The 13473-nt window shown below is 45.0% G+C and overlaps 1 protein-coding gene across 2 annotated transcripts; it reads left to right on the forward strand.

Annotated features, from left to right (window-relative positions):
• The first annotated feature begins 160 nt into the window (after positions 1-160).
• LOC111151558 (male specific lethal 1 homolog) lies at positions 161-12522 on the forward strand. Of its 2 annotated transcripts, XM_022509626.1 has the most exons (9): positions 161-1282; positions 3766-3989; positions 5035-5417; positions 7331-7378; positions 7834-7898; positions 8538-8605; positions 9254-9378; positions 9548-9620; positions 9993-12522. In XM_022509626.1, the coding sequence occupies exons 1-9, from the start codon at positions 515-517 to the stop codon at positions 10081-10083; spliced, it is 1845 nt and encodes a 614-aa protein (XP_022365334.1). In that variant the 5' UTR covers positions 161-514; the 3' UTR covers positions 10084-12522. The 2 variants fall into 2 exon arrangements, with proteins under 2 accessions (XP_022365334.1, XP_022365335.1); XM_022509627.1 differs by lacking the exon at positions 7331-7378.
• Positions 12523-13473: the final 951 nt, after the last annotated feature.

Raw genomic sequence — 13473 nt, forward strand, 5'->3', positions numbered from 1 at the left:
GGGGAGGCGACAGACCCCCTCCCGGAGTAGGAGGGCTTTGGGCGGACCCATCCCTCCCACCCCTCCTGAGGAGGAGCGGGGGGAAAATGGAGGCTCGGGGCGGCTGAGGCGAGCTCCGGGGCGGGGGGCCGGGGCGGGGAAGGGGGGGTGTGGGGTGGGGAGACGAGGCGGGCCCGGCCGGGCCAGGGGGGGCCGAAGCGAGCTCCGGGGATGAGCTCGGGGGCGGCTGGGTGCGAGCTCCTGCCTCTGAGGCGAAGGCGGCGGCGGCGGCAGCAGAGGCGGCGGCGAGGCCCCCATGGGCCGGCGGCGGGCCTCAGCCGCGGCCTCCACTTCTCCGCACGCCGGCGGGATGGCGCCCGGGCCCCGGAGGAGCCGCGCTAGCCAAGGCCTGCTGCCGCGCTGCTGAGGCGAGCCCGCCAAACTCCCCTCCCCCTCCTCCGTCCTCGGCCCCCCACACCTCGCCCCTTCCCCACCCCCTCCTCCGTCTCGGTCCCCGGCGCTGCTCCGGACCACTATGACCATGAGATCCGCAGTGTTCAAGGCGGCCGCGGCCCCTGCCGGCGGCAACCCTGAGCAGCGACTGGACTACGAGCGGGCTGCGGCGCTGGGCGGGCCCGAGGACGAGCCCGGGGCGGCCGAAGCCCACTTCCTCCCCCGGCACCGTAAGCTGAAGGAGCCGGGGCCCCCGCTGGCCTCCTCCCAGGGCGGGAGCCCCGCGCCCTCCCCGGCCGGCTGCGGCGGCAAGGGCCGGGGCTTGTTACTCCCGGCCGGGGCGGCCCCCGGGCAGCAGGAAGAGAGCTGGGGCGGCTCGGTGCCCTTGCCCTGTCCGCCCCCGGCCACCAAACAAGCCGGCATTGGGGGGGAGCCAGCGGCCGCGGGAGCCGGCTGCAGTCCCCGACCTAAGTATCAGGCGGTGCTGCCCATTCAGACGGGCTCTCTCGTGGCGGCGGCCAAAGAGCCTACGCCCTGGGCTGGGGACAAGGGTGGGGCGGCTCCCCCAGCTGCCACCGCCTCGGACCCGGCGGGACCCCCACCACTACCTCTGCCGGGGCCGCCACCCCTCGCGCCCACCGCCACCGCCGGGACCCTGGCGGCCAGCGAGGGCAGATGGAAGAGTATGAGGAAGAGCCCTCTCGGGGGTGGCGGCGGCTCGGGAGCCTCCAGTCAGGCCGCCTGCCTCAAACAGATTCTTCTGCTGCAATTGGACCTCATCGAACAGCAGCAGCAGCAGCTGCAGGCCAAGGAAAAGGAGATCGAGGAGCTGAAGTCAGAGAGAGACACGGTACGGGAGGGGTTAATTTACGTTCGGGACGACGAGCGAGTTGTGCGCATGCTCGGGGGAAGGGGGCTGTAGGAGGTTAAGGTATCCCTTGGTTAGGGGTAAGGGGGTTGGCCACCAGCAAAGGAGTATCTTTAGTGTCGGGACCTTGGGAACCAGGCTCACAGACACGTTTGATTGGAGGAAGGGTTAAAGGGCAACCTCCCAATGGGAGGGGGAGGGGAGGTTTCAGGTGCTAAAGGGTTAACTTAAAATGACAGTCCCAGACTTGTGGGAAAGACGTGGAGAGTGGGAAAAGACCTGATTTGTGAAGGGTTAAATATGTAAAGGTGGGATGCATATGTGGTGGCTTTATGGAAGGGGTTAAATGAAAGAGCTTTTGCGTTAGAAATGCATTTTTAGAGAGGGACAGAGCCTCTGTTGCACTGCTGTAGCATCTTTAGATAGGAGGGCAGTAGGCCTTTTAACTGCCAGAGAGGTAGAGGTGATTCACAGTGGAATCCTGTTTTAGTTTTCTTAAATGACATGAAGAGAACCACCGCCTTTGATTTCAGACAGTTTTGAATAAGAATCTGAGTTACAAAACATGACCCACTGACTAGCTAGCTCCCTTGTATAAGCATGGTGTTGAAGGGCTGGTAGATTTTAAGGCATCAGGGGAAAGTGAGTTTATTAAATGTACTAAGTAGACCCCCTCCCTCCAAAATCCCTGTTTTAGAATCTTAAGAGAGTAGGGCAGTAATTTATTATTTCTTTGTACTTCTGAGGAGCATGACTATATAGGCTTGTTTTCACTGCAGCAGTAGTCAAGAGCACCTTATGCGTTAAAACATACTCTCTCAGGTACCAGGAAAGCTGTGTGTATGTGGGGGGGTGGTGGTGGGTATTACTGTGCTAGCATACCTCACAGCTGCCTAAAAATAAACATGGTTTCTACAATTGTTGTGTTCAGGCTGCAGCAGTCTCTCTCTCTCTCTCCCTCCCTCCCTCCCTCTCCCCTTCTCTCTCTCTCTCTTTGGCGTTGTGTGCGCTAAGCAGGGGAGCAGAGGGCTATTCATTTTGTTTGCTTTACAAATGAATCGCATCAGGCATCAGGCTCTTTTATTGGAGAATGCCTTCTGCAAGGTGGAATGGGAGCTGGGGCAGGTCTCATCAAAATATCTCATAGTCTTGATTTGTGGAAGTTACTCAACATGGAGGTGGCACTGCTCAGCTACTGTACTGCAGTCTAGGGGTGTGATGGTACTGTAATTACAACACATCATATCCTTACATGGGGGGGGGCGGGAAGAGAAGGACCAGTGAAGGGGAAGAAATCAAGGAAATGTCATCCACAGACCATGGTTAAGTAATGTTAAGGCTGTGAATCAAAACAGAAGATGAAATGAAATGAAAGTATGGCTGACAGGGGGGCTCTCTGCTGATTGTGGAGGTTTCTGCTCAGTTCCTGAGGTAGTGACCCCTTTGCAGACTTCCCCAGGCAGGAAAAGTGGGGTGAGTTAAGGATAGAGTATCAGTCTGAACTTGGCATTCACTGTTTCTGTTGTGTATTGCAGTCTTAGCATTGCTTAAGCTTGTTTCTCTTATTCCAGTTGTTGTTTGGCCTCTACCGAAATCACTGCAGCTAAGTAGATATAATGAAGAGAACATTAATATTGCTGTCTACCCAAATAAAATTCTCACTGTAGTGTTTTAAATAGCATAGTTGGCACCTTTTCTCAGAACGTTCTAAATGTGAAGTTTTCAATGATAATAGACATCCATTTTCAGTTTGATTATGTAGTTCTCCTTTAATTAAAGTTAAAAGATTTGGCTTAATTAATATTTAGATAAATAGGTAGATTTTTTTCTTGTTATCTCAAATGCAAATAAATATGCATATTTCATGATCAGTGGGACTATGGGTACTGGTTATAATTCTTCCAGATTGAGTGTTCATTGTTTAAATGCCCTGTACACCCCTTTCAAATAACACTGCAATCCCTCATGGCACTGTGACTGTGAGCTTTTCATTCCTTCTCAATATACCGTTTGGACTTTGCCCTTGTGTATAGCATTTTGGAGTGAAAGTAGAAAGGATAGGATTTGGAGAAACCTAGGGCCTCCTAAAAGAACATAAGGTTAATTCTGGAAAACTCCCAAACTGACTTGGAGCCACATGATTAGCAGTAGAGAGACCATGCCATTTGAAAGGCATGTTGTGGCCCCTCCCAGAGAAGAGGATCTTCTTTCAAAAGAATGAACTACAAATTCCCCCATGCCCCTCCTCAGTTAGGTTAGCCCTAAAATTAAGCATAGTACCTCGTCTTCTGTATCGCGTTTAAGGAAAACTATTGAGATTAATGCCTGTCTGTTAAAAATAAGTTGAATTACTATGGTCCAGGGAAAGAGGCAGAAGACCATACTGATGCCTAAATGGGGCTAATAAGTACCTGGGTGTAATTTTTTTGTGTTTTAAGTCTGCATTTTGGCACTCTTTCTTTTAGCTCCTTGCTCGGATTGAACGTATGGAAAGGCGGATGCAGCTGGTAAAGAAGGATAACGAGAAAGAAAGGCACAAGCTGTTTCAGGGCTATGAAACTGAAGAGAGAGAGGAAACGGAGCTATCCGAGAAAATTAAACTGGAGTGCCAGCCGGAGCTTTCCGAGACATCCCAGACTCTGCCTCCCAAGCCTTTCTCTTGTGGGCGGAGTGGAAAGGGACACAAAAGGTGTGCTGATCACTCTGTTACACTGTCTGGACATGATGAGGACATGTGTTTCCAGTGACTGAGAGAAGGGGATTAGGATTTATGAATTAGTTTTAATACCACCATATCCTGAATTATGAGGTCTTCCATGCTGAGAAACTATCTTGAAACATTCTTGCAGGCTATAAAAATCTGTTAGGAACATTTTGGTCACAGTAGTAATTATAGAGTGTAGAGTACATCATAAAGAGAATGGGCAACAAATGTGATGGCTGAGTTTCTTAAAACTATAGCAGTTCACTTCAAATTAGGAAGTGTTAAATTCCTTCATCATCTTAGGTAGTAGTGGATAAAGAAGTAAGATCTGACTGTCCTTGGACCCAAAGAGATAAGTCAGACTAGTTGTGAATGTGGTGTAAATTTTAGAAACTCGGAATTCAGTTGCAATAAAATAGGAAAATAGACAACAGTGATATAAACTGAGTTTTGTAAGATTCAGAGACATTAAAGATTATTCATTCTGAGGTAGAATAGTGAAACTTTAAGGAGGAGATGGATCTTGAAAAAGAAGTATAGAATTTAGGTTGGTAAAAAGAAAAGGAGGTGGCATTCTAGGAATAGTGGTGGAGGGGAGGAGATTGGTGGGAAAAAGCCAAAAGATAGCAAGAAAAAAGAATTAGAGATTATAATTAACATGGTATAGAATTTTGGGAAAAATAAGAGACTGGTGTCTGGTTGATAGGAATGAAATGGGCCACAGAGTAGTGGCATCTAATGTTAGCTAAAGGGTCTTGAATAAAATAGGAACCTTCTTAGATTTAGTAGGCAATAAGATACTATTAGAGGTTCTTAAGCATGGAAACTCACTTGTTCAGCAAACACTTAACTGAGGGCTGTTATATATACTGGTAAGCATGAGGCTGTTCCTGCTTGTGACTGCCAACTGAACCAGATGTTTAGATATTTAGATACCTGAACTTGTTTGTTCTCTTGCCCCCAAATGTAATCAAATAAGATTTTATCAAGAGTCAATACATTTTATAATGTTTTCTTCCCTATCTAATAGGAAATCCCCATTTGGAAGTACAGAAAGAAAGATTCCTGTTAAAAAGCTGGCTCCTGAATTTTCAAAAGTCAAAACAAAAACTCCTAAGCACTCTCCCATTAAAGAGGAACCCTGTGGTTCCTTATCTGAAACTGTTTGTAAACGTGAATTGAGGAGCCAAGAAACTCCAGAAAAGCCCCGGTCTTCAGTGGACACCCCGCCAAGACTCTCCACTCCCCAGAAGGGACCCAGCACCCATCCCAAGGAGAAAGCCTTCTCAAGTGAGATAGAAGATTTGCCGTACCTTTCCACCACAGAAATGTATTTGTGTCGTTGGCACCAGCCTCCCCCATCACCGTTACCATTACGGGAATCCTCTCCAAAGAAGGAGGAGACTGTAGCAAGTAAGGCATAGAGAACACTTGCTCTTATACCCTAGTGGTGGCGGTCAAGCTAACAAGTGTGAAAATGCCTTTGGCATTTTTAAAAAAGTGCAATCAATAAAGCAGAGTTCTGTCAAGAATGAGTAAGTTAACAGCCAGAGACAGACACTGTGCAGGCATTGCAAATAGATGGAATTACAGCAAAATGTGCTCAATGTATTTGCCTGCTTACAACACTGGGAGATGTGTTTGCCAGTAAGTTGCTCATCACAAGAGCACCAGACTTGGGGGTGTAATCTCCGGCAACTTGCATGCCCTCTGAAAGAAGGGTTTTCTGTGCTGTGAAATGCATAGAACTTATACTTTGCCATGCACGACTGTTCCTGCAATTGATATTGTGTGAAACCTGGGAGGGTGGTCTTTGGGTGTTCTCAGGGGCCAATGGTAATTTTTGGGTTGGGGAGCCAGCTTGGGGTGGGGAATTTCACCTGGGCCTCCGCTCTTTAACTTTATAAACATTTATCTGTATCTCTATGTCCCGGTCTGGGGGGCAGGAGGAATCTGCCAAAGACCAACAGTCTTACTTTATCTTACTATACTTCACAAAGGTTCTAAATGTGAAGAGTTTACTTGGATTGCAGTAGCCCATTGGTTGTTCATATATTTAAATAAAATGGTCTACAAACTATTTTTCAAACAATAAGGACTATCTTGGGATATCTGAGCTGCTTGGGGAGGGTGTGGGGTACGGGACCTTGGTCTTCATTCCCTTTTTTTTTTTCTTTATGGCTTCCTCACAGAAATGCTCCCCTATCTCCTACATCAACCAGTAACTGCAATGTGCCTTCAATTGTGTAATGTTAGTCTGTGACAGTCACTGCGGGCGCTCCGGGGTGATGGTGGGGGAAGTCTTCTTGAATAGAGCCACCGCCCCAGGTTTCTACCACTGTGTCTTGCCCTAGCAGGGATGGGGATGGGAATCCATTCCAATAAGACAAGAGCATTCTCCAGGCTTTGTTTGGCTGTTCTGATGACAAAATTAAGTGGGGGAAGATAGATTACTCTTCTTAACTATCTAAAATTCATTAGGCCTCACACTTGAGTACATGAGCTAGACCAGGATCCTGATCTAGGTTCAGGTTTTTTGTTGGTTCAGTCAGTTGAACAGGTTCATCCTTAACGGTTAACCTTCTTGCTGCCATGGCAATGCTGTGTAACACCTTAAGAGAAACTGTGAAGCAACTTCCCGTCCGGGATTGGGAAATGGCTTGGTCCAGAGCTGTTCTGTGTGACTGGCTGTTTTGAAAACCCTCCCTGCCCTAGTACAGAAAATCCAAACACCTCTGAGATTGTGGGGATAGCAGTACAGAAAGAGTCTGATTGGGGGGAATCCCAGCCCTTTGAGGAGCCTGAGTTGTGAATAAACATGTGAATCCTTATTCTTGCTGCCCCTATCTCAAGAGGAAGCTCAATGGCTTGTTCTAAGGAAGCCAAAGTCTTTGTGCATGTTGTTCAGGCTGGACCAGCGAGGTAGTTTGTTTGGAGGGAGGAGGGAGCTGTTTAAGAAGACTACATATGTAAGTTTTGAGAACACTGATCTTTTATTTGAAAAATAGGGTCAACTTTTACTCACCTGCCATGTTCTGAGTTTAAGGTTTGATATCCTTGGCCATCAACTGTTGCAGGGAAACCACCCTAAATAATGAAGAAAAGAAGTCGTCTCAGTGTAAAAAAAAAAGTGGTGGGCTTATTTTCTTTTCTTTTGTCTGTTGTTCCCTCTTCCCCTCCCCCAGAGAGAAATTCTCAAAAGAGCAACTCAAAAAAACCAAAATGGCTTCCTAGTGAGAACTTCAGTGATGATCCTTTCCTCCATTTTGGGTGTGGGCTTTTTTTCTTTTTACACTGAGATGATTCTTCTTTCCTGCATTATTTAGGGTGTCTGATGCCATCAAGTGTTGCAGGAGAAACTTCAGTCTTGGCTGGTGAGTAGAATAGGAATTGTGCTGGCTGGGCCTGGGGTGGGGGTCGGTGGGATGGTGGATGGTTGGGAGCTGTGTTCCCCATCAGCTGGATGTGGGAGAGTGAGATTCTTTGGTGTATGATTACACTATAGACTTCAAAATGACTACAAATTTCAGTTGTTTTTCAGGAACTGCAATAGCATCCATTATATGAATTGTCAGGTATTGGCTTAGGGTTTTTTGTGCTCCTGTGTTTGGCAGACTGCAATGGCATTTTAGGTTCTTTTATACCATAGCGAGGACACTGAATGTGGCTTCAGGTGAGGCCATAGAATGGATTCCTAACACTTGGTAACTTTGTCCTATCTGGGGAGAGGCCTCTTGTCCTAGTGAATAGTAGGAGGGTTGTGTGACTTTGGATTTAAGGGTGGTTCCACCCCTCCTCCCTTTCTTTTTCTTTCTTTTTTTTTTTTCAGTTCCTTCTTGGAGGGACCACTCAGTAGAGCCTCTAAGGGACCCAAATCCTTCAGACCTTTTGGAGGTAGGTACCCAAGACCTGTCAGCAGAGGGAAGTGAAGTGAAGGACAGAGTAGAAATGGAGGTTTAACTTGAATGTGTTATAGTGACAGGATGGATGGGTTAAATAACTCTAGAGCCAGAACGGAACTTGAGCAATTATCTAGCCCAACTCTTGTTTATATAGAAAACTGAGTTTCAGAGTGGCTAAATGATTTATTCAAAAAGAAATAGCTAGGCAGTGTTCAAAACAAAATGAAATTTCATGCTAAGTAGAAAAGTTAGAATGTGCCACTCAGCAACAAAATTATGTATTTCAGACTCATTTGACTCTTAAAACTCAGACTCTTGCAAGGCATGGAATTAGGGAGGATTGCCTCCCTACCTCAAGCCTCAGGGGTTGTTTCAGTTTGACATGATTTTCACCTTGGAAAGTTAAAGAAAGAATTTTGAAGTTTGGACCGTCTGCAAGGGTGGGTGTGGGGAGAAGAGTATGTGTTTTGTTTATTCCGTTACCAAGGGGTTCCCATGACATCCATAGAACTTACAGACTCAGGTGGACCTGCAGGGAAAAGATTTGACATTCCTGGAAGCTGGAAATGAGTTCGTATACACATGTGTCACATGATGATAAATTGTTTATCAGCTGCTGTTCTTTACACAGAACCTGGATGACAGTGTGTTTTCGAAGCGGCATGCAAAACTGGAGCTGGATGAGAAGAGAAGGAAAAGGTGAGACGAGATACTCATCCTGGAACAGCTGAGCCCTTGGACCCTAACTTCTCTCATCCATGCTCTGAAAAGTCCTGGAGCCCTTAACACTCTTAAATTACTGCCATTGCAATTGGTTGAGTATCTTTGTTTGAAGTGGTAGTTGTAAAGATGTTTGGCTTCTTAAGTAAACATGTTTGGCTTCTTTTTCTTTGTGTATGCCCTTCCTCAGTTCCACTCTCTGTGGAACATCAATGCGTGATTTAGACTGCTGGACCTAAATAGCTCTTTCCTGACCTGGCAGACAGTTCACTTTACTACCCCCACCCTACCCACCCCATTAAGAAGAGTAAGCACAGGGGCTCCTGGGTGGCTCAGTCAGTTAAGCATCTGCCTTCAGCTTGGATCCTGATCCCAGGGTCCTGGGATCAAGCCCTGGTTTGGGCTTCCTGCTCTGTGGGGAGTCTGCTTCTCCTTCTGCCTCTTCCTCTCTGCCTATTTGTGCTCTCTCTGTCAAATAAATAAATAAAATCTTTAAAAAAGAAAGAAAAGAAGAGTCAGCACAGGTCTCCCTAGTGTCTGGATTGTGTTAGTTGCTTTTATAGAGCAGGTTTTCAGTAATATCGGGTTTGTTTGTTTGTTTTGTTTTGTCTGGTTTGTTTTTCCCAGATGGGATATTCAGAGGATCAGGGAACAAAGAATTTTACAACGACTGCAGCTCAGAATGTATAAAAAGAAAGGAATTCAGGAATCTGAGCCTGAGGTTACCTCATTTTTCCCTGAGCCAGATGACGGTAAGTTTTGTCTATCTAAAAGAGAAGGTTTTTCAAAGAAGGAAAAGGGTGCGAGGCTCTAGGGTACAAACTTGCTCTGAATGAATGAACAGCATTTTGGAGCAGGTGTAGTTGCCAGACATTTCCCCTCTGTGTCACTAACAAGGTCCCATTTGGCTTTCTTCCATAGTTGAAAGTTTGATGATTACCCCCTTCTTGCCTGTTGTAGCATTTGGACGACCATTACCCAAATTAACTCCACAGTAAGTATAAAGGTTTCCACCCCCTCCTCTCTTCTCAGGTAGCCTGCACTTTACCTCCTTTTTAGACCTCATAAAAGCCTAGATATAAGGTGGAACAGGTGGCTCAGGGATAGCCATGACTCTTTGACAGAAGAGTCTATCTGGGCAGCTAACTCTTGCAGTGATAAAATAATTAGAAGGATTGCTTTTTGAGTTAGAAAGAGATTATTTAGTCACTTTAATAGCACACTGTTTCTCTGGTTTTGAGGCAGGAACTTGAGAGTCAAGGTTAGGAGTGGTGAGGGGGCAGAGTATCTTTTTAGAGTTAATCTTTTGTCCACACTGAATCCCTTCTCGTCTTCCAAGTTGATTTCCTTACCCTTTCTTTGCCAGGAATTTTGAGCTGCCCTGGTTGGATGAGCGTAGCCGATGCAGGTTGGAGATCCAGAAGAAGCAAACACCTCACCGGACGTGTAGGAAATAGCTGGGCTGGCAAGAACCTTCTGTCTTCAGATAGTTGTAGCATGCCGTTCCCAGAGAATGGCAGAGACCTGTATATGTGACCTATGTCCTCATGTATGTTATCATTCGCTGATAATGCCCTTCCATGTTCCCTTGATCTTGTTTTGTTTTCATCGCTCTGATTTCACAAAAACTCTTTCATTGGGCTAATTGTGACTTCCAGACGGTGATTGGGATTTCTTTTCCCTTTTTGGGGAAATGAGCTCTCAAGCTAAATCTATAGGATGGCAGATTCGGAAGCCTCAGGGGTCCGCTTCTATACATTTGCCTACGTTAGAGGGGTAAAAGGGCTCTCTTCATTAGACTTATGGAAGATGAAGCAACCCCTGCCTTTAGAGCTGTGCCTGCATGGCACTCTTCTCGCCCTGGTATACCCTACCTTAGAGTCTGAGTATAGTGGTGTTTACCCTAAAACAAAACAAACAAACAAAACCTCACCATGAGCTTAAGGACCGGATGAGGAATAAAAAGTGAAGTGATGAAGCAAGTCATCTTCACAGGGTAGAAGAGAGATTGAAAAGTTGGCAGATAAATGTCCGAAAAAACAGTTATTCTCTTAAAACTATTCTGTGATAAAGCCATGTAGGAAGGGATTTGGGCTCTGATTATTTTCTTAGTTAATGGGCAACTGAATTTCTTCCCCCACTCCTCAAGAAATAAAATCCTTGGAAAAGAGAATGGGGATGGTTAGTTCAGGGCAAGTTATGACTCTAAACAAAAGCAGTTGATGTTGGAGGATGGCATGCCAGAACCTGTATAGATGTCCTTGTGTCACATCACTTCTCAAGTATTCCTTAGTGGGGCTTTATTCTTTTAGCTGAGCTCTTGGTGGTGGGATAGAGATTTAGGGAGGGTGGGGGGTGAATGTGGAAATATGTGCTTCCTTTGGCTGGCAAATGTCTACATCTTGAAACAAACAGATGTACCTAATGAGCTTCTCCATTCACTTTGTAAAAATAGATTTGTATGTATATCATCTTGGTCCCCCTTTCCCATTTTGTTAAAAAATTTCAGGACAGCACTCCAGGCCACTTTGGTCTCAGTGTAATATCCCTGTAACTATCTGGAAGGAAAATAGAGCCAAGACCTCTGGTCTTAAATATATAGGAATTGCCTTTCTTTAGTCTTCATGACTATTGTGTGAAAACAAGTAGGGGTCTAATCTCCTAGAAGGTAGGGGCTTTTATCCTTGAAGAGAATATGTCCCCAGATTATTAGCACTTTTAGAGGAGAAGCCAAGGTATGTAGGATGTGTGGCCGGCCCATCAATGGAGCATGAGAGAATGGGGATACCATTGTGGGAAGAAAAGAAAAGTTCCTCAGGGGCCTCCCACTGCTAAAGATTTTTGTGACATGTTGATCTGTGCTCCCTGGGTTTGACTTTTAAAGGAATTATTCCGGCAGCACATGTAGTATTCTTGGATGATCTTGCTGCTTTTATTTCTCCTTTTGTGTGTGTGTGTGTGTGGCTATGGGTTTTCATTTGTAACTCCATCTGCTTAGGAGAGTGGGCTCTCCACAAGGGAACCTGCTGTGAACTTCACTGCAGTAAGAGTGTAGAGAGAAATAGGACTTACTCCACTAGGGGCTCTCATCTCACACCTTAAGGGGAGGAAGGAGATTTCTAGAAAAACTGGGCCAGATTTTCTTTGTTCTCCATCATTTTAATATGGCAAGCTGTTTGGCTTTCCTACTCTGACCTATGTTATGTTCCTTTATAATGTGCCCAAGAAGAAAAAAGACCAGTGTCTCTTTACGTTGTTCCTTGATTCCTCTCTTTCTTCTTGATTTTCAGCATTTGCCGGATTCCTAATTTGGATATGGGTTCACAAATTTAACCTTTGCGCCCTGCCTAGGGAACTCCCCAGATTCTGAACTTGAGTTAGACTAAGAGGAATCCATGAGGTGCTATCTGGCCAGACTTAAGTGGATTCTCTTTTCCTTGGTTCTCCCTCTACCTAGGACTGTTCATTTTATTGTCCCCTCTTCTAGATCAGTTCTCCTTTGATTTGGATATGTTGAAGTTTGTTGAGGAGGTTGGAGAGTAGATTAGCAAAATTCCAAGAGTGAAATTACAGTGTGTTAGAGTGTAGGGGGAAAATTAGTCTTATTTTTTCCCTACATGGGATACAACACTGTGAAATTCAATCTTCAGCAAAGGCCCTGCAATTCTCCTAAAACATAGTTCTTTGTTTCTTTCTTTAACAAAGTTTAAGCTAGTGTTAATAAATTAAAAAGAGAAATTGCTTGTCTGTCCACTTCAGCTTTGTTTTATGCCCATTTCATATTGTTGTCTGTGTTGTAATTCATACTTTTGATACCATTTCTGATGTGTAAAATTGGTTGTCTTGTAAATATCTTATAAAGAGTTCAATTGTAAATAAACTATTGTGGCTGTTAATTTTTGAACTTCTGCTTCAATTTATTAGATTTTTGGGAAGCACTAAACAGTTCTGCTTGTAGATACTAAAAGATTAGAAAAAGAAATCATTTTCACAAAATAGAGAAATACACCATATTCTTTTTTGTGTATGAGCACAACGTATGTTTTTCATCCCTCTTTGTTTTGTGTTCTCCCTTACACATACAGTAAGTGTTTAAAAACAAGATCCTAGGATAGGATACTTGGTGCCTGGTGTCTAAATGAATAAAACCTCATAGTTGAAAAGACCTTAGAGGTCATCTAGTCTGACCCTTAATACATGATTTCCCCTTCACAACATTCCAGACAAATGAAGTCCAGCTTTTGTTTTAATTCTTCATTTTTTTTCTATGCATTTTTTTGAAGATTTTATTTATTTGACAGAGAGAGACATCACAAGTCAGCAGAGAGGTAGGCAGAGAAAGAGGGGGAAGCAGGTTCCCCGCTGAGCAGAGAGCCTGATGCAGGGCTCGATCCCAGGACCCTGAGATCATGATCTGAGCTGAAGGCAGAGGCTTTAACCCACTGAGCCACCCGGGCGCCCCTATGCATTTTTTCCTAAATGATAGAAAATCCTTTCTCACTGATAAAATCTAACTTCTTATAACTGCAACCCATTGGTTCTTGATTTGCCTTTCAGGGAGATGAAAAAAGATCAATTCTTCTTATTGTCTCTTGAATAGTTAGATCGCTGTGGCTATCTCAAATCTTCTCTTCATGTAAACATTCAGAGAGCTTACACTTGTTCCTCAAAAGCAAGGATATTGAGTTTTTCAGTTCCCTCTGAGTGAACAAGCTTGCTCATGTTCATTTAAAGATTGAACCCAGACCAAACAACTGAAAGGTAAAGCATCAGATTATCACTTTCCTTATTTAGACACTAAACTTGGCAGCTTCATTTGCATCAATTTACCTTGTGATAGAAAAGAT

Source organism: Enhydra lutris, unplaced genomic scaffold, assembly GCF_002288905.1.
Source record: "Enhydra lutris kenyoni isolate GAN:26980312 unplaced genomic scaffold, ASM228890v2 scaffoldscaffold26, whole genome shotgun sequence".
Lineage (NCBI taxonomy): Eukaryota > Metazoa > Chordata > Mammalia > Carnivora > Mustelidae > Enhydra > Enhydra lutris.

Excerpts from the sequence above, each read along its gene's own strand:
- LOC111151558 (XM_022509626.1), top strand. The coding sequence starts at position 515 with ATGACCATGAGATCCGCAGTGTTCAAGGCGGCCGCGGCCCCTGCCGGC. Across the intron at positions 8,606-9,253 it reads GATGAGAAGAGAAGGAAAAG|ATGGGATATTCAGAGGATCA; the intron begins GTGAGACGAGAT and ends TGTTTTTCCCAG. Across the intron at positions 9,379-9,547 it reads TTTCCCTGAGCCAGATGACG|TTGAAAGTTTGATGATTACC; the intron begins GTAAGTTTTGTC and ends TTTCTTCCATAG.